The sequence below is a fragment of the Lipotes vexillifer genome, unplaced genomic scaffold, assembly GCF_000442215.2.
Source record: "Lipotes vexillifer unplaced genomic scaffold, Lipotes_vexillifer_v1.1 scaffold623, whole genome shotgun sequence".
Lineage (NCBI taxonomy): Eukaryota > Metazoa > Chordata > Mammalia > Artiodactyla > Lipotidae > Lipotes > Lipotes vexillifer.
The window spans coordinates 95,034-116,506 of record NW_006796847.1 but is presented as its reverse complement, the minus strand read 5'-3'; the positions used below and the strand labels follow the sequence as shown (position 1 = coordinate 116,506).

Here is a 21,473-nt window from a genome sequence, read left to right as displayed (position 1 = left end):
TCTTTATACAAGGTCATAAAATAGATGTTTTTTTCATATTTATTTTCTATTCATTTCTCAGAATTGCCAAAGATAGTGTTTTGAATATGGGTAAAGTGGTGTTGATGGTGGAGCTTCTAATCAGCTCAATACACAGAGTTATTAAAATTTTCAAATATTTTGAGTGTTAATCAGTTATACCTACTATATTAAGGAGAAATGATTTAAGTTCTTATAGGTAAGATTCTTTAAACCCAACTATTAAAAGTACCCCCAAATTCTAAGGAATTCAGTGCTCATTTATGAGATGTGATAAGGTCTGTGAAAGACTTACCAGAATTGGCCTGCATATTTGAATTATCTGGCCCTTCTGTGCTGAACAAATGCTTCAAATGTCTTTAAATGATTAAAAGACTGGTTATACTAGATCTTGAACTCTCTCTTACCTTCATTTTTCTGTAAAATGTTCTAATAACTACCTCTCAGGATTGCTTCAAATATTAAGCTAACTCTGTAAAGCATTAATTGGTTTGAAGGAGTAACAGCAAAAAATTGTTTTATTATGGTTTATGTAAATTAGATAATGAATTAAGATGCACAGAGTCTAGAAATTCTGCTGATTGGTAAATAGATTTTTAAAAAACTGACATTTTGAATAATAATTATAATAACATGTTTGAATGATGAGCAAATGCTTTCTTATTATATTCTCATTTAAATCTTCATAGCAATCCAACGATGTGATTTGAATTATTCCCTCTTTAATGGTAGAAATGCAGGGCTCAGAGCTTTAACCAGACTACTAAGGAATGTTGAAACTTAAACTCATGCCTTGTTTCTTTTGTTTATCATTCATTCATTCAATAAATATTTATCATGCATTCACTAAGGACACTACTAGATGGAGATACAAAAGTAAACAAGAAAGGCCCTATCTAGACCTTTATGGAGCTTATAGTTTCGTAACTCTCAGCCTAAATATTTCTTACAGAACTGAGGGGGCTCGATGCAAAACTAATTGGACAGTTTGCTAAATGTAAGAACTGAATAATTTAAGCAAGCTTATTTTACAATGTAAGATTTGGAGGTTAGCAATCAAGGTTGCCCCATCATAGTCAACAGTGTTATGCCTTAAACAAAAGTGCCTGGCAGCAGGGGGGGTAAGTGGAGTCTGAAATTCAGCCCTTGCCTGCCTTACCAGCCGTGTATGTGGGCGCAGAATGGTGTCAGCCCTGAGGTGGGGTGCAGGAGTGCCTTTTCTAGTTCTCTGAAAGGCTATTAGGTCAGCCTGGTAGTATAAGATCCATAACATTGCCTGTCACAACATTTTAAATGACCTCTATTTAAAATCATAGTGACTATAAATTGTTCCAACTGAGAATCTTGTAGAGGGATCATTTTTTGAAATGGAGAAAATGCTGCGTCAGGTTACCCAAAAATGCATTTTCTGAAAATTTTTGGTAGCAAATATGCACAGTTTGAACCCTTGCCCTATTTTGGTTAAAGACATTATACAAAAAAATGTTGGTGGACTTCCCTGGTGGCGCAGTGGTTGGGAATCCACCTGCCAATACAGGGAACACGGGTTTGAGCCCTGGTCCAGGAAGATCCCACATGCTAAGGAGCAACTAAGCCCACGAGCCACAACTACGGAGCCCATGTGCCACAAATACTGAAGCCCACACGCCTAGAGCCTGTGCTCCGCAACGAGAAGCCACCACAGTGAGAAGCCCGGGCACCACAACAAACAGTAGCCCCTGCTCGCTGCAACTAGATAAAGTCTGTGCACAGCAATGAAGACCCAATGCAGCCAAAAATAAATTTAAAAAATTAAGAAAAAAATGTTGGCATTTACTAGCTACTAATTATATTGTGCAGTAATGTCCCCTGATTAAGTTCCTATGAACCTCCTTTGCAATCACAGCTCATTAACTACAATAAGAAATCCATGCATTTTTAAAAAAAATAAATTTATTTATTTATTTAATTTTGGGTGTGTTGGGGCTTCGTTGCTGCACGTGGGCTTTCTCTAGTTGCGAAGAGTGGGGGCTACTCTTTGTTGCGGTATGTGGGCTATTCATTGCAGTGGCTTCTCTTGTGGAACACGGGCTCTAGGTGCGCGGGCTTCAGTAGTTGTGGCACGCGGGCTCACAGTTGCGGCTCACAGGCTTAGTTGCTCCATGGCATGTGGGATCTTCCCAGACCAGGGCTCGAACCCTGTCCCCTGCATTGGCAGGCGGATTCTTAACCACTGCACCACCAGGGAAGTCTCCCATGTATTTTCAAGTGTTAAAACTTTTCTTTTCAAGTTATAAAACTTTAAAATGCTAAAATATTATTATTATTATTCCACATCAATTACAATTCTTCATAGGGTGAGAAAATAGCCTGGAGGGTAAACCTCTAACCTATTTCAGCATTGCACCCTCCACTGGCAATGAGGAGAACTGCCAAGAGATTACCCAGTATACACATGGCTGCGAGCTTCAGGGAAGCCTAAAACCAGCTGCAGAGTGTGAGGTCCTACAAACTGGAATTCCTGACTTCCAGGCTGTCAGGAAGGCCACACCTTTTCTCTCCAGGCAGTCTACCTTTCCACACCCTCCCCCTCTGGCTCCATTTTCCTCTTCCCTTCCCTCCTCCAAACTCTTTCTATATCTGCATGTGTCAAAGATTTGCTTGTGGCTGCGGACTTTCACTAACCTTCAGTCTCCCTGCCTCTTTCCCAGCACAGAGAGAAAAAACACCACCAACAACAGCAACAAAATACTTAACCCATTCTCCTGTTCCTAAATCTTTAGTCTCCTCATTTTTCTCAAATTTTCTCTATGTTGCATTAAGCTCCAGTATTGGAAAGTATACTTGAACTCCTACATTCCGTAATTGTTAAGACTTGCTTCCTAGCAGAGACTTAAGGATTCACCCTTGGAGACAGGAAGTGCCCCTTTCAAAGAGAAGCTCTCCATTTTTTACAGATTCTGCTCTTAATCACGTCCTGCCTTTCCTCATTTGGCCGCAGTCCACTGCTGATGGCAAATAGCCAGGGAGTGAAGAGGGATGCTGAGAGGTCAGCGAGGGACTATGGTCTCAGTGGTCTCTTCATTTGAGACTGTTTACCCTGAAATGCCCCTCAAGGTGGGACCACTCCTCCCAAACAACACAGAGAACAGTCCACTCAATAAAAAGAGCCAACTGGGTCTTTCACTGCTGTTTGTCTTGAAACAGCATCCCTCACTCTTCTAACCCTTGCTTTAGTCCAAGTTTGCCTTTTAAAAATCAGGGATCATTTCCATATTCAGTACAATCGTGTGGTATGCTGTGGCCCAGAGATTTTAGTTAAAATGATATGGTAACAATGGAGATGCTGACCTTACTAAGTAACCTTGAGCCAGAACCTCTGTCTGATCATTGACAGTTGAGCTTCTTTCCACAGGCTGTTCTGTATGGGCACAGATGGAACTGCTTTTAACTTCTCTACATCATTTCCCTATCTATTAAAATGTATATGTTGGTACATTATTAATTACATCAACTTTCTTCAAAGGTGGTCTAAAAAACATCCAGGTTCATTTAAATGGTGATTTTAAATTTTGCCTTAAAAGTTAAAAAAAAATTAACTGGAGCCAATTATTTAGATGACATTTTTCTCCTCTTCTGTTTCAACAAGAGGTAGCTTCACACATGTGGCTCATGTAACTCAAGCTTGTGCAGTAAGGTAGTAGAAACATTTTGCTATATTATTGGGTAAATGTAAATTGCTTAGACTCAGAATCCCAAATTAAGATAAGCAAGACAGTGCTGGCGCCACCAAGGTGTACTCTATAAGTAGCCTAGAGGGAAGGTGGATTAAATAGTATTAACCTATTGAAAGTGAAAGTGTAAACAATTTCGCTTCATAGTTTCTAAAGGAATGTACCCATACATCATAGAAGGTTTTCAGAACTTTCAGACACAGGAAACGAATATCATATCTTAGAAACTTTATTTATGGTAATTTTAGTAGCATCAATCCAAAACTCATAAATCCAAAATGTTAAATGCTTAATAGTATAGAGGGGAAAAAAGATAATTAAAAATAAGATTGCTTCCTTCTAACATTTAAGAGTAAGAAAAAAAGTGAAGAATAATAAAAATGAAATTCTTTTAAAATTATTTAATTCAAATTATTTTTTTAAGTTAATTTAGTCAGAGACTAGGCTTAATAGCCCAGTTTTCTGACTTGCTGTCATTTAGATTTTATTTTATGATGAGATGAATGTTGAACCACAATAAGTGCATCAAGTTTTTAGTATTATGACACCTTTTTAATAAGTAATGTAATAGTAGTAAATCCAAATTTGGTGATTTGTTTAGCTGAAGCCAGAAGTTTTAAATTTTACATAAAGCAGTTATTTAACTAAGCACTAGGAAGAAAAACCAAGAAAAGAAATTAAATAGTAGTGTTCTCAGAGGGAAAAGAGAATATGAAGTGTATCCTAAAAGTAAACATCATTGAAAGATGTTGGTACATTTTCCATTAACATCATATGCAAAGGCAGACTCTACTCCCAGCTGCTGTAATGCAGGATAGTGTTATGAGGTGTCAGATGTTATTCTCCAAGACAGTAACCAGAGCAGACTTCTGCACTAAAGCATCTGTGAATTTTTCTCCCTCCTAAACTCTCATTAAAAACAATCTGTTTTGATGGGCTTCCCTGGTGGCGCAGTGGTTGAGAGTCCTCCTGCCGATGCAGGTGAACGCGGGTTAGTGCCCCGCTCCGCGAAGATCCCACATCCCGCGGAGCGGCTGGGCCCGTGAGCCATGGCCGCTAAGCTTGCGCGTCTGGAGCCTGTGCTCCGTCAGCGGGAGAGGCCACTGCAAAAAACAATTGAGTTTTGCTTTTTTTTTTTTGCGGTACGCGGGCCTCTCACTGTTGTGGCCTCTCCCGTTGCCGATCACAGGCTCCGGACGCGCAGGCTCAGCGGCCATGGCTCACGGGCCCAGCCGCTCCGCGGCATGTGGGATCTTCCCGGACCGGGGCACAAACCCGTGTCCCCTGCATCGGCAGGTGGACCCCCAACCACCGCGCCGCCAGGGAAGGCCGTGTTTTGCTTTTATATCCTTGAAGGGTGACCTTTTTTCTTCTTTGTCTGGCTCAAACTACAAGGTATGATCCCTGTGGATCTTTTTAAATCTGTCCTTCTTACTGGTTTAGTATATATCCGTTCTATTCCCTGTCCTGTAGTTATAATTATTTGCTACCACTTTAAATTCCTTCTCTTTTGAGATTAAAATTCAAACCAGTTTTGTCACTTAAGAAATCTTGAAAAATATCCATTTCATTTTTCCTCTCATTTCCCCCAATACATACATATTTCCTTTCTTTTAAATTTTCTTGTTGCCTCTGGCTCTACATTTTCTTTTTTGCCTTTCCTCTTATAACTTTTGTTTCTTATGCACCAGGTGTCTTCCATTGCCTGCTTTAAGTCCCTCTAAAGCTCATGTTTTCCACAGCGAATAGCTACCTATAACGATTTTATTAGCCAGAAGTTTGTGTTTATACAACAAATATCAGAATATTTTATTGCCTGCAGAGAAAACATTCAGATGATTAACTTCTTCAGTTTTTATCTAGTTTGTTGTCTTTCAAGCATATCCCCCTTGACCCCCTCTTCTTTATGTTGCAAGCTCTTCTTTATAAATATTTATCAGTTTTTTCTGGGTTTCTAATGCTTAATACTTTCATGCTTTTATCAAACCTCTTTGTATTTTATAACTAGTCAAATGCTACAGCAGTACTCCTAGATTTAAATGTACGTTAAATGAGCCTCATGTTGTTGAGTGATGTTTTTGTACACTAGCTGGAGCTCTTTCTGCTACTGCCATCTAGTGGTTCTCCTCACTAGATGTCTTTTCCAGGAGTATTTTCTAGAAATTACGTGTAGGTGGAATTCAATAGCTAAAGATATCCAAGTGGAAATTATAGGAGTTTTATTTCACATTGTATTGAAATAACCCTGCTTAATATTATCTAAGGAAGAATAGGGAAAGTACCTTTTCCATGGAAATAAAATACAACTTCTAGCTGAAGATTTTAAAAAAATATACCTACATGCTGATGCCTAAGGGATGTCATGTCAGAAGCACCTGGAGCTCTTCCGCATCAGCATGCCTCCCATCTCCAGCCTGGTTCATTAAGTATCCTAGCACCTGCGCACAAGGAAATCCGAGTCCCCTGTGCCTGGCCAGAGGTAGATGAGAAGCAAAACCCGCATCTCTTCACCTCCACTCCTGCTGAGATCTGAAGCTGCTACTGGCATTTATATGTTCTGAACTAGGTGCAATGGTGTGAAGCCGAGGAAGAAAATTATAATAGAACAGTGTGCCACAACTCTGCCCATCTCCACGCAGGCACCCATGTGACCTCTGAGACTGGAAGAAGAGAACCAATGAACAAATACTTTAATAAAGAGCAGCATCAAGAACCCTCTAGAGCTGATACTGAGTTCTTCCTTTACTGATTAATTTATGGACATGTTAAACGTTTCCTCATTTGTGACAGATTTGGGTCAAAGATATGTCCTCAGCACCTAGCACAGTTCCTAGTAGATAGTAAGCACTCCAAAAATATTTGTTGAATGAATGAATTTAACAGATAGGAAAAGTAAGTCCTGCGATGAATAAGTAAGGGTTTGGTGAAACCACTGGTCTGTGAAGCAGAGCTTTACATACTGTTATGTTTTGTATTAATCTTGCAATTTCTTATATTTTATCAAGTGATAAATGTAACTGATTTCGAAACCTGACATCTTAATTTGGATTCTTTCTTTGCAGCTCTCTACCAAAACCCTTTATGCCAATATAACTTGTACCGTTTATACACAATCTACCACCTTCCAGGAGTAGAGTTGCTTGACAGAAATCGTAAGAACACCTCTTCTTGCAGAGAAATATTTGAGAGTCAGTCTTATAGCTCAGTGGTTTAAACTGCTGATGTTTTTTGGAAATAATTGTCTTTGTAAATGAAAGTTTTTCAATTATTTATTTTTGAAATTTTTGCTGTATGAAATTTGCTATAGTTTAGGAATTCATGTCTGTTGACCACTTTATAGAAAAGGCCATCTAACTGAGCATGAGGAAATGTCTCCTTTTGGTTCTAGTTTTGACAGTAATGTGTTGAATGCCAATTCACTGACCACCCCGGCACCCTTAATTTTTTATTTCAAAAGTGAGACAATTGGGGCTTCCCTGGTGGCGCAGTGCTTGAGAGTCCGCCTGCCGATGCAGGAGACGCGGGTTCGTGCCCCGTTTCGGGAGGATCCCACATGCCGCGGAGCGGCTGGGCCCGTGAGCCATGGCCGCTGGGCCGGCGCGTCCGGAGCCTGTGCTCCGCAAATGGGAGAGGCCACGACAGTGAGAGGCCCGCATAACGCAAGAAAAAAAAAAAAAAAAAAAAAAAAAAAGTGAGACAATTGGACTAAGTCTCATAGGCCTATTTAAGTTCTAAAAGTCATATTCTTTGAAATTCTGTAAATATGTATGTATATATATACACTAAAACATATATAATAATAACTTCTATGTGATATATTTTTAGACATTGTAGATAAACTAGTATGTCTGATTTATATAAGCTACAAAAAGGAAAAATCAACCTCAGTGCATTACATTTTACATGTTTTGAGGTCTATTTTACCCAGAAGTTCTTTATTACCTATCTACGTACCTTTCTACAGATTTGAACATTCTTAATAACTTAAAATTGAGTAACTTCTAAATGAGAACATATTAAAACCTTATGTTTATTCCTCTTCTTTCTCATAGCCATGAGGAAAAGAAGGGATGTAGCACAGCTGCAATTTCAATCATCCATGGTGATGTGTTAGAATGTGATGCGATAGGATTGATTTGTGCCTTGTGACATGAGGGACATATATTGAGCACTTGTAAGACTATGGAAATAACTTTTTACAAATTAATTTTGATAGGATGTTCACATACAACATGGGATAAATCCATTTTTAAAAGTAATTCTATTTTGAATCACTCTGCATATCTATTTATAATGTTATATAATAACATTACTTTTTGCATTTATCAGAAGTTACAGAAAAAGAAAGAAGATCAATGATTACGATTTTTAACCATAAAAAGTCTCATATTGTTCAATCAATAGCATTCAGAGGAAAAGTAGATGCCTCATGGAATCCAAGATCACCACTTAAGCAAAAACCAGCCCAGAGAGTACCTTCAGGTATTTAGAAAAAATGAAATGAAAACGCCTCAAACTTTTGGTTAATTTAGTTATAATAATAACTTCAATTTACAATAAGCTAAACAGTTATGTAGTGAAATAAATATTTTCCAATTTTGTTAGCCTATCTAAATATATAACTTTCATCTTCATTTGTGTGTATTAAATAAGGTAATGTGATAACGAGATAATACATTGAAGTCCTTACCCCAATATCTAGCACAGCATAAAGGGCTCAGTGAATAAGCTACAATTGTTATTATTACCATTGAAACTGGATAATTTCACCAATTAAGGCTATAAGTTTTTGATAATATAGAAAAATATAAAGAAGAAATAAAGCTCATCTGCAATTCCTCCATTCAGAAATAAGCACTATTATTTTGTTGTACTCTCATAGATGGTGATCATATGCAAGTATAACTTGAATATCTTCAGTAATGTTTCATTAGCTGGAATTTAATTTCTTGTATGTAACAGAAATCCAACTACAGTGACTTAAGTAAAAAGAGGTTTACTTTTCTCACACAACAAAGTATACAGTGTCCAAGGTTAGTGTACGTTTCAATGATATTTTCAATGTTCGAGAATACATCTATCTTTTGTTCTGCAATTCTTTTTCTTTTTTAAAGAAATATGTTTATTTGGTCACAACAGCTAAACCTGCTATTAGGTTTAGTAACATACCCTAGTGAATTTAGATTTTTGACCCATTTAGGATCCTGTATTCTATAAATTTTATTTTATTTATTTTTTTTTTTAACATCTTTATTGGAGTATAAGTGCTTTACAATGGTGTGTTAGTTTCTGCCTTATAACAAAGTGAATCAGTTATACATATACATATATTCCCACAGCTCTTCCCTCTTGCGTCTCCCTCCCTCCCACCCTCCCTATCCCACCCCTCTAGGTGGTCACAAAGCACCGAGCTGATCTCCCTGTGCTATGCGGCTGCTTCGCACTAGCTATCGATTTTACGTTTGGTAGTGTATATATGTCCATGCCACTTTCTCACCTTCTCACAGCTTACCCTTCCCCCTCCCCATATTCTGAAGTCCATTCTCCAGTAGGTCTGTTTTTATTCCCGTCTTGCCCCTAGGTTCTTCATGACTTTTTTTTTTTTTCCTTTCTTAGATTCCATATATATGTGTTAGCATACGGTATTTGTTTTTCTCTTTCTGACTTACTTCACTCTGTATGACAGACTCTAGGTCCATCCACCTCACTACAAATAACTCAATTTCGTTGCTTTTTATGGCTGAGTAATATTCCATTGTATATATGTGCCACATCTTCTTTATCTGTTGATGGACACTTCAGTTGCTTCCATGTCCTGGCTATTGTAAATAGAGCTGCAATGAACATTTTGGTACATGACTCTTTTTGAATTATGGTTTTCTCAGGGTGTATGTCCAGTAGTGGGATTGCTGGGTCATATGGTAGTTCTATTTGTAGTTTTTTAAGGAACCTCCATGCAATTCTCCATAGTGGCTGTATCAATTTACATTCCCACCAACAGTGCAAGAGGGTTCCCTTTTCTCCACACCCTCTCCAGCATTTATTGTTTCTAGATTTTTTGATGATGGCCATTCTGACTGGTGTGAGATGATATCTCATTGTAGTTTTGATTTGCATTTCTCTAACGATTAATGATGTTGAACATCCTTTCATGTGTTTGTTGGCAATCTGTATGTCTTCTTTGGAGAAACGTCTATGTAGGTCTTCTGCCCACTTTTGGATTGGGTTGTTTGTAGTTTTGTTATTGAGCTGCATGAGCTGCTTATAAATTTTGGAGATTAATGCTTTGTCAGTTGTTTCATTTGCAAATATTTTCTCCCATTGTGAGGGTTGTCTTTTTGCCTTGTTTATGGTTTCCTTTGCTGTGAAAAAGCTTTTAGGCTTCATTAGGTCCCATGTGTTTATTTTTGTTTTTATTTCCATTTCTCTAGGAGGTGGGTCAAAAAGGATCTTGCTGTGATTTATGTCATAGAGTGTTCTGCCTATGTTTTCTTCTAAGAGTTTTAGAGTGTTGGCCTTACATTTAGGTCTTTAATCCATTTTGAGTTTATTTTTGTGTATAGTGTTAGGGAGTGTTCTAATTTCATTCTTTTCCATGTAGCTGTCCAATTTTCCCAGCACCACTTATTGAAGAGGCTGTCTTTTCTCCATTGTATATTCTTGCCTCCTTTATTAAACACAAGGTGACCATATGTTTGTGGGTTTATCTCTGGGCTTTGTATCTTGTTCCATTGATCTATATTTCTGTTTTTCTGCCAGTACCATACTGTCTCGATGACTATAATTTTGTAGTATAGTCTGAGGTCAGGGAGCCCGATTCCTCCAGCTCTTTTTTTCTTTCTCAAGATTCCTTTGGCTATTCGGGGTCTTTTGTGTTTCCATACAAATTGTGAAATTTTTTGTTCTAGTTCTGTGAAAAATGCCACTGGTAGTTTGATAGGAATTGCATTGAATCCGTAGATTGCTTTGGGTAGTATAGTCATTTTCATAATGTTCATTCTTCCAATCTAAGAACATGGTATATCTCTCCATCTGTTTGTATCATCTTTAATTTCTTTCATCAGTGTCTTATAGTTTTCTGCATACAGATCTTTTGTCTCCTTAGGTAGGTTTATTCCTAGGTATTTTATTCCTTTTGTTGCAGTGGTAAATGGGAGTGTTTCCTTAATTTCTCGTTCAGATTTTTCATCATTATTGTATAGGAATGCCAGAGATTTCTGTGCATTAATTTTGTATCCTGCTACTTTACCAAATTCATTGATTAGCTCTCGTAGTTTTCTGGTAGTATCTTTAGGATTCTCTATGTATAGTATCATGTTATCTGAAAACAGTGACAGTTTTACTTCTTTTCCAATTTGTATTCCTTTTATTTCTTTTTGTTTTCTGACTGCTATGGCTAAAACTTCCAAAACTTTGTTGAATAATAGTGGTGAGAATGGGCAACCTTGTCTTGTTCCTGATATTAGTAGAAATGGTTTCAGCTTTTCAGCATCGAGAACGATGTTGGCTGTGGGTTTGTCATATATGGCCTTTACTATGTTGAGGTAAGTTCCCTCTGTGCCTACTTTCTGGAGTGTTTTTATCATAAATGGGTGTTGAATTTTGTCAAAAGCTTTCTCTGCATCTACTGAGATTGTCACATGGCTTTTATTCTTCAATTTGTTAATATGGTGTATCACATTGTTTGATTTCCGTATATTGAAGCATCCTTGCATCCCTGGGATAACTCCCACTTGATCATGGTGTATGATCCTTTTAATGTGTCGTTGGATTCTGTTTGCTAGTATTTTGTTGAGGATTTTTGCATGTATGTTCATCAGTGATATTGGTCTGTAGTTTTCTTTCTTTGTGACATCTTTGTCTGGTTTTGATATCGTGGTGATGGTGGCCTGGTAGAATGAGTTTGGGAGTGTTCCTCCCTCTGCTATATTTTGGAAGAGTTTGAGAAGGACAGGTGTTAGCTCTTCTCTAAATGTTTGATAGAATTCGCCTGTGAAGCCATCTGGTCCTGGGCTTTTGTTTGCTGGAAGATTTTTAATCACAGTCTCAATTTCAGTGCTTGTGATTGGTCTGTTTATATTTTCCATTTCTTCCTCGTTAACTCTCAGAAGGTTGTGCTTTTTTAAGAATTTATCCATTCCTTCCAGGTCGTCCATTTTATTGGCATATAGTTGCTTGTAGTAATCTCTCATGATCCTTTGTTGTTCTGCAGTGTCAGTTGTTTCTTCTCCTTTTTCATTTCTAATTCTGTTGATTTGAGTCTTCTCCCTTTTTTTTCTTGATGAGACTGGCTAATGGTTTATCAATTTTTTTTATCTTCTCAAGGAAACAGCTTTTGGTTTTATTGATCTTTGCTATTGTTTCCTTCATTTCTTTTTCATTTATTTCTGATCTGATCTTTATGATTTCTTTCTTTCTGCTAACTTTGGGGGGTTTTTGTTCTTCTTTCTCTAATTGCTTTAGGTGTAAGGTTACATTGTTTATATGAGATGTTTGTTTCTTGAGGTAGGATTGTATTGCTATAATCTTCTCTCTTAGAACTGCTTTTGTTGCAACCCATAGGTTTTGGTTTGTCGTGTTTTCATTGTCATTTGTTCCTAGATATTTTTTGATTTCCTCTTTGATTTCTACAGTGATCTCTTGGTTATTAAGTAGTGTATTGTTAGCCTCCATGTGTTTGTATTTTTTACAGATTTTTTTTCCTGTAATTGATATCTAGTCTCATAACGTTGTGGTTGGAAAAGATACTTGATAGGATTTCAATTTTCTTAAATATACCAAGGCTTGATTTGTGACCCAAGACATGATCTATCCTAGAGAATGTTCCATGAGCACTTGAGAAGAAAGTGTATTCTGTTGTTTATGGATGGAATGTCCTATAAATATCAGTTAAGTCTCTGTTGTTTAGTGTATCATTTAAAGCTGTGTTTCCTTATTTATTTTCATTTTGGATGATCTGTCCATTGGTGACATAGGGGTGTTAAAGTCCCCTGCTATGATTGTTCTGTTCCTGTCAATTTCCCCTTTTATGGCTGTTACCATTTGCCTTATGTACTGAGGTGCTCCTATGTTGGGTGCATAAATATTTACAATTGTTGTATCTTCTTCTTGGATTGATCCCTTGATCATTATGTAGTGTCCTTCTTTGTTTCTTGTAATAGTCTTTATTTTACAGTCTATTTTGTCTGATATGAGAATTACTACTCCAGCTTTCTTTTGATTTCAATTTGCATGGATTATCTTTTTCCATCCCCTCACTTTCAGTCTGTATGTTTCCCTAACTCAGAAGTGGGTCTCTTGTAGACAGCATATATACAGGTCTTGGTTTTTATCCATTTAGCCAGTCTATGTCTTTTGGTTTGAGCATTTAATCCATTTACATTCAATGTTCTTATTGATATGTATGTTCGTATTACCATTTTCTTAATTGTTTTGGTTTGTTATTATAGGTCTTTTCCTTCTCTTGTGTTTCCTGCCTAGAGATGTTCCTTTAGAATTTGTTGTAAAGCTGGTTTGCTGGTACTGAGTTCTCTTAGCCTTCTCTTGTCTGTAAACGTTTTAATTTCTGTGTCAAATCTGAATGAGATGCTTGCTTGGTAGGGTAATTTTGGTTGTAGGTTTTTCCCTTTCATCACTTTAAATATGTCCTGCCACTCGCTTCTGGCTTGCAGAGGTTTTGATGAAAGATCAGCTGTTAATGTTATGGGGATTCCCATGTATGTTATTTGTTTTTCCCTTGCTGCTTTTAATAATTTTTTCTTTGTGTTTAATTTTTGATAGTTTGATTAATATGTGTCTTGGTGTGTTTCTCCTTGGATTTATCCTGTATGGGACTCTCTGTGCTTCCTGGACTTGATTGACTATTTCCTTTCCCATATTAGGGAAGTTTTCAACTATAATCTCTTCAAATATTTTCTCAGTCCCTTTCTTTTTCTCTTCTTCTTCTCGGACCCCTATAGTTCGAATGTTGGTGCACTTAATGTTGTCCCAGAGGTCTCTGAGACTGTCCTCAATTCTTTTCATTCTTTTTTCTTTATTCTGTTCTGCAGTAGTTATTTCCACTATTTTATCTTCCAGGTCACATATCTGTTCTTCTTCCGCAGTTATTCTGCTATTGATTCCTTCTAGAGAATTTAAAATTTCATTTATTGTTGTTCATCATTGTTTATTTGCTCTTTACTTCTTCTAGGTCCTTGTTAAAAGTTTCTTGTATTTTCTCCATTCTATTTCCAAGATTTTGGATCATCTTTACTATCATTACTCTGAATTGTTTTTCAGGTAGACTGCCTATTTCCTGTTCATTTGTTAGGTCTGGTGGGTTTTTATCTTGCTCCTTCATCTGCTGTGTTTCTGTCTTCTCATTTTGCTTAACTTACTGTGTTTGGGGTCTCCTTTTCGCAGCCTGCTGGTTTGTAGTTCCCGTTGTTTTTGGTGTCTGCACCCAGTGTCTAAGGTTGGTTCAGTGGGTTGTGTAGGCTTCCTGGTGGAGGGGACTAGTGCCTGTGTTCTGTTGGATGAAGCTGGATCTTGTCTTTCTGGTGGGCAGGACCACGTCCAGTGGTGTGTTTTGGTGTGTCTGTGACCTTATTATGATTTTAGGCAGCCTCTTTGCTAATGGGTGGGGTTGTGTTCCTTTCTTGCTGGTTGTTTGGCCTAGGATGTCCAGCAGTGTAGCTTGCTGGTTGTTGAGTGGAGCTGGGTCTTAGCATTGAGATGAAGATCTCCAGGAGAGTTTTCGCCATTTGATATTCGTGGAGCTGGGAGGTCTCTGGTGGACCAATGTCCTGAATTCGGCTCTCCCACCTCAGAGGCACAGGCCTGACACCCAACTGGAGCACCGAGACCCTGTCAGCCATACGGCTCAGAAGGAAAGGGAGAGAAAAAAAAGGAAGAAAAAAAATAATAATAAAATAAAGTTATTAAAATAAAAAAAAATTATTAAAAATAAAAAAATTTTAAGTAATAAAAAAAAGAAAAAAGAAGAAATAAAGAAGAGAGCAACCATACCAAAAAACAAATCCCCCAATGATAACAAGTGCTAAAAATTATACTAAAAAAAAAAAAAGAAATCCCAAAACAGACAGACAGAACCCTAGGACAAATGGTAAATGCAAAGCTATACAGACAAAATCACACACAGAAGCACACACATATACACTCACAAAAAGAGAGAAAGAAAATAATATATATATATAGTTGCTCCCTAAGTCCACAACCTCAATTTTGGGATGATTCGTTGTCTACTCAGGTATTCCACAGATGCAGGTTACATGAAGTTGATTGTGGAGATTTAATCCGCTGCTCCTGAGGCTGCTGGGAGAAATTTCCCTTTCTCTTCTTTGTTCGCACAGCTCCCAGGGGCTCAGCTTTGGATTTGGCCCCGCCTCTGCGTGTAGGTCGCCGGAAGGCGTCTGTTCTTCGCTCAGACAGGCCTGGGTTAAAGAAGCCGTTGATGTGGAGGCTCTGGCTCACTCAGGCTGGGGGGAGGGAGGGACACGATGTGGGGCGAGCCTGCGGCGGCAGAGGCCAGCGGGACGTTGAACCAGCCTGAGGTGCGCCGTGCGTTCTCCCGGGGAAGTTGCCCCTGGATCACAGGACCCTGGCAGTGGTGGGCTGCACAGGCTCCTGGGAGGGGAGGTGTGGATAGTGACCTGTGCTTGCTCACAGGCTTCTTAGTGGCTGCAGCAGCAGCCTTAGCGTCTCATGCCTGTCTCTGGTGTCCAGGCTCCTTTAAGGGGCGCTCTGAATCCCCTCCCCTTGCGCACCAGGAAACAAGGAGGCAAGAAAAAGTCTCTCGCCTCTTCGGCAGCTCCAGACTATTTCCCGGACTCCCTCCCGGCTAGCTGTGGCGCACTAGCCCCTTCAGGCTGTGTTCACGCCGCCAACCCCAGTCCTCTCCCTGGGGTCCGACCTCCAAAGCCCGAGCCTCAGCCCCTAATCCCCGCCCGCCCTGGCGGGCGAGCACACAAGCCTCTCGGGCTGGTGAGCGCCGGTCGGCACCGATCCTCTGTGCGGGAATCTCTCCGCTCTGCCCTCCGCACCCCCGTTGCTGCGCTCTCGTCCGCGGCTCCGAAGCTCCCCGCTCCGCCACCCGCAGTCTCTGCCCGCGAAGGGGCTTCCTAGTGTGTGGAGACCTTTCCTCCTTCACAGCTTCCTCCCACTGGTGCAGGTCCCGTCCCTGTTCTTTTGTCTTTTTTTCTTTTTTCTTTTGCCCTACCCAGGTACGTGGGGAGTTTCTTGCCTTTTTGGAAGTCTGAGGTCTTCTGCCAGCATTCAGTAGGTGTTCTGTAGGAGCTGTTCCATGTGTAGATGTATTTCTGCTGTATTTGTGGAGAGGAAGGTCATCTCCACATCTTACGCTTCCGCCGTCTTGAAGGCCTCTCAGCTGCTTTTTCAAACGAGTCCAGTCAAGGTTCACGATTACATTTGGTTGTTGTGGCAGATTTCTCTTTTAATTTAAAATAGTCTTGGGCTTCCCTGGTGGCAGAGTGGTTGAGAGGCCGTCTGCTGATGCAGGGGACGTGGGTTCGTGCCCCGGTCCGGGAAGATCCCACATGCCGCGGAGCGGCTGGGCCCATGAGCCACGGCCGCTGAGCCTGCGCATCTGGAGCCTGTGCTCCGCAACGGGAGAGGCCACAACAGTGAGAGGCCCGCGTACCGCAAAAAAAAAAAAAAAAATAGTCTTAAATTTTTTCCATGACTTTTTGTAGAGACCAGGCCAGTTACATTATGGAATGCCTCAATTTGTATGATTGTTTCCACAAAGTATAATTCAACGTGTCCCTTTATCCCCTATATGTCCCATAGAATAGAAGTAATGTCTGGAGGACACGTTCTGGATGCGGAAGGCTATAGTGTAGAGCAGTGGTTGTCGAAGTGTGGTCCTCAAACCAGCAGCAGCAGCATCACTTAGTAATTTACTACAGATGCACATTCTTGCCCCAAACAACATCTACTGAATTAGAAACTCAGGGTGGACCCAGGAAGCTATGTTTTAACAAGCCTTTCAGGTGATTCTGATGTGTACTCCCACCAGAGAACAACCAGTGTAGAGGCAAGAACACAAGGTTTAGATCAGATTCTCTTGGATTTGAACACCAGCTCTGCTAGTAATTACAATTTTTATTTTGGACATGAATTTGCTTCACCTTTCTGTTTTTTAAAATGGGGGTAATATCTTCCTTTAGCTGTTAGGTTGCTTAATATACAAACCATTGCAACACCTGATCTGACACATATCAACTGCATGATAAGTTGGACTGTTCTCTTGGTCAGCCACTTGTTTTTTCTTTTAGTTAATGTAAAAGCTAATGCTCAAACTGAATGTTTACTGGATTAGTGGGGGTAAGCCATGCTGTGGTAGGAAAGGAATCTCGGGATAGAAAATCTCCACTCTTAAAAATAGCTAATACACCCAGTAACAAGCAATATATGGTAACTCCCGTCTGTTTTTCAGAGCTAGAGAGTTTTTCAGGTGTGAGGAGGATAGCTGATTGTAAAGCATCTTTAGTGCTTTACATTTCTTTTATATCAAACCTCCAAAAACAAAATTAGGGAAGAAAGGATAGGGAGAGTATTTCATTGCATTTGAAATTTTTTCTTCTTAATTCACATTCTTAATTCATAGAAAGCCTGACTATAAGCCTCCCCCAAATTGGCAGCATGACCCTAATCAATCTCCTCGTTTTCTACAAACCAAACATTTATAATAAAATTAATAAAACTCACTATGTAAGTTTTTAAAACTTGTGCCTTATAGTTTTTATAGTTTCTATATTTGTTCTTACTGTGACATGCACATTTAGGCCTCTAAATTCTTTTATTGGAAATAAACTATTCTTGAAAATGTTTATAAAGCAATTGTAACACCACATTTTGATTTTATTATTCTTAACCCTAAAATGAGAAAGAAATCAATTGTATTCCAAATAGATTGAGAAGCAAGGATAACTTGAAGTTTCTTCAAATTCCAGGAACAAAATTAAAAGACACAATTGGAAGAAATATTTGCAATACATACAATAGGCAAAAGTTAATGCCCATTATCTCGAAGGACTCCTATAAATCAATTTGAAAACTAGTCACAAAAGATATGGACAGGGCTTCCCTGGTGGCACAGTGGTTGAGAGTCTGCCTGCCGATGCAGGGGACACGGGTTCGTGCCCCGGTCCGGGAAGATCCCACATGCCGTGGAGCGGCTGGGCCCGTGAGCCATGGCCTCTGGGCCTGCGCGTCCGGAGCCTGTGCTCCGCAACGGGAGAGGCCACAGCAGTGAGAGGCCCGCGTACCGCAAAAAAAAAAAAAAAAAAAAAGATATGGACATTTATAGAAGGAAAAAAATGTGATGTCTAACGATCAGCCTCACTAGTGAGCAAGGAAGTGCAAATTAAAACAATGAAATACCATTTTCTCCTGCAGGTAGGCAAACACTGAAAAGGTTGGTGAAGTTGAGGGGAGAAAAGAGCACAGCTCATACTCTTCCAAGAAAGTTGAACCAGGGTAAAACTGGTTCAACTTTCTTGGAAGGTCATATGGCAGTATGACAGTATCCACCCATATATAAAATGTGCAACACATTCAACACAGCAATTAAATTTGAAATCTCTCTCCTACAGAAGTATTTGCACACATGAACAAAAATATATGTATAAAGTGCTAATTGAAACTTTTTGTAATAGAAAAACAAAATCTAAATGGTCCCTCAGAATGTTAGCTTATGGCACATCCATACGATATGAACGATTGGATTTAGAATCATTCCATGGTATATTTTGAGTACAGTAATATAATGCAGAATAATGACAAAATTAGAATTTTGTCAGCAAACAAACCTTTGTGTATATGTATGTGCGTGAGTGCACGTGCATACGCACATAGGGGGCTGGAAGCATACATACAAAACTCTTAACGGTGATACTTCTGGTATAAGGAATTGGACAGGTCAAAGGGCGATTTCACTTTTTACTATTTTCTTGTTTATATTCATCAAAAGTAAAATGTGAGCTTTTTGTAATTAAAAATGTAGAAAGAATCTGGGGAGATGAAAAAAGACATGGGAGACTTGGGTTAGCCGCTTGTGAAGGGAACAATGCCATGAACCCCTCTCCTAAGGCAGAGGCTGTGTGCTCCCTGCTGTCTGTGAGTTGGCAAGAACTCAGACTGTGGGCTTTGCTGGCCCAACAGGTGCTGGTACATTCCATCACTAGCCTGGCACTGGGCCTTCTGGAGAGGAATAAACAAGGTAATGACAGTCTCTAGAAGATACCATAAGAAATCCAAGCTTTGAGGACTAGCCTTTGAGCTCCAAAGCTAGGTAAGATGTAGGTTCTTGTGATCTAGGATTTGTTTATTTTGTGTCTTTGAAGTTAATGCCAAGAATCCAAGAGGTTTAAACTGCCCTAAATTATTTTTTCCTCATTTGGTCTATTAGTCCATTTACAGATGCATGTGCCTATCTGAAAAAAGAAAAAGGATCCGTTTCCGCACATGAGACTGAGTATCTTAATTATAAAAATTTCCGTTTGGATTCCGTTGGTAACTAAATTGATTGAGCATTTTGTTCTCAGAGTTTTGAGACGTGTATTGTATTAAAGAATTTGCCTCAAAACCTTAGACACACCTAAGGCACTATATCTGAAAGAAAATTTGAGTTTGAGGTTAGGTATCACGGCACTTTTGACCGATTGAACTATTTATCTAAATGATTGCTCAAAAACCAGAGAGCTGTGCTCTAGACTTTTTCCTTTATAGCATTATTTCATTGTTTTAAAATGTTGAATAAACATTTGAAAAATACTAATTTAGAATTTTTCTTTTAGACTTTGCATTTGCGAATAATGTAGACAAGTAAGTGATTTTTAAACTTTACTTTTCTTATCAGATTTTTCATAATCGTGTTGATTCACTAGATTATTCCCATTTCCCAAAATGGATTTTAATGGGTTAAAAAAATGACTAACTCTTCAATAGATCAGAAAAATTGCTGTCTTCCTGTGATATATGAGTTCAAAATATGTATTCATATTTGACATATTTAGATTTTTTAATATTATTATTATAACCTAAAATAAATGAAGATGTGGGGTGAGGTGGAGGGAGAAGTTAGACAAAAAAGTTAAAAAAGAAAAAGACAAAATCTTGAAAGTAAGCATAAAAAAAAACCTTAAGAATTACCTGATATTGTAAATGAAGGTCTTTACTTCTTTGTTTACTGTTCCCCTAAATATGTTCAGTGAGAGCAATTATTAACATTTTATATTCACTGGAATTTACATTTTCAAAAGAAATAGTTCATAAAACTATGAAAAACAGTAAATTTATGAATATTGATGAATTTTAAAATCATCATTCTGTTTTAATATTGCACTTAGGAATTTTTTCTTTGGATTCAGTCTTGAAAAACAGTATCTCCAAGCACTTTTACAAAATATAGTATAATGTAGAGTTATATAATAATTAACTATTATTAATAATAATTATAATTAAAGTTATAATAACTTTTCAATAAAATGTACATAAGATACTAATATGCATATGATATCGATATATATTTTTTAATCATTTCATTTAACCACTGATTTGAAATATGAATGCTTGAATATGTGAGACCTATTATAGCTGATCCCAAATATGTTCACTCTATTTTTTAAATAATATATACAATAAAAATGATGTTACTTGTCCTGAATGTCATTTGTCAGTAGGGCCCAAAAGTTATTTGTCAGTGGTACTACACTACAGATAAACGAAAAATATGGCACTGATTCACTTAAATTAAACATTGGTCTAACTGATTTTTTTTCTGACATAATTGACATTTTTTCAGAACTATGTTTGATGACCCAGAAGATGCTGTTTTTGTAAGGTCCTTGAAGCGATCAGCAATGGCTATTACCTCTCTGAACTGGGACACAGTTCCAACACGAGAGGAAAAGTACCTTGAAGAGAAAGACACAGAACCTGTCCAAATGCTCACAGTTACACTGAGATAATCCTTGGGGTTTCTAGAAATCCTAGTAGTTTTCAGTTATACAGTAAACTTTTCTGTGATTAGCATATTATATATTTATTGTGGTATTATTTGAAACATTTGAATGTAAACAGAAACACCAAGGAAAAACAATTCCTACATTTTATCTTAAGTTTCTTTTGAAGTAAAACATGTATATAGAAATGTATACAAGTCATAAGTGTTTTGCTCAAAAGAATTTCAAAAAATGAACATGTTCATGTAACAGGCATCCTAGATCGAGAAATGGAACCTTACCAGCACTCTAAAAACCTCCTCATTCCTGTTACCAGTCCAATGACCTATTACTATCCACCCATCCTCCTGATTTCTAAACCATATATTTATTGTGTCTGTTTTTGAAAGGCATATAAATGGAATCATAGAAGTTGAATTATTTTTTTCTGGCTTCTTGTACTCAACATTATAAAATTGTAAAATTGACGACGTTGTTGCCAACAGCAATAATTCCGTTGTTCTCATTGCTATGTAGTATTCCACTGTATGACTACACCATATTGTATGACTTTCACTCTCACCTTTGGAGGCACATGCCAGTTCTGGGTGTGGGTTTATGATCTGTGGTTGGCCTACACCAAAGCACTCTGCTAGAGGGAACGGAAAACAGAAAAGCTTTCAGCAGTTGCCTTGTGCTGAGACACGAAACCGGACGTGTAAGGTAACACAAAATGCATTGCTGATCTTCACCAGCTAAGCTAAAGCGCTTGATCTAA

General features: G+C 38.4%; 1 protein-coding gene across 1 annotated transcript in view; it reads left to right on the top strand.

The window, feature by feature from the left end:
• The window catches only part of LRRC72 (leucine rich repeat containing 72), a 41,907-nt gene extending 21,121 nt beyond the window's left edge, over window positions 1–20,786 (top strand). The window contains exons 6-9 of the mRNA XM_007469027.1: window positions 6,794–6,883; window positions 8,061–8,213; window positions 19,550–19,577; window positions 20,557–20,786. Of these exons, the coding sequence (XP_007469089.1) occupies window positions 6,794–6,883; window positions 8,061–8,213; window positions 19,550–19,577; window positions 20,557–20,722 (437 nt within the window). The 3' untranslated portion in view covers window positions 20,723–20,786. The remainder of the gene's footprint in view (window positions 1–6,793; window positions 6,884–8,060; window positions 8,214–19,549; window positions 19,578–20,556) is intronic.
• The last annotated feature ends 687 nt before the right edge of the window (window positions 20,787–21,473 follow it).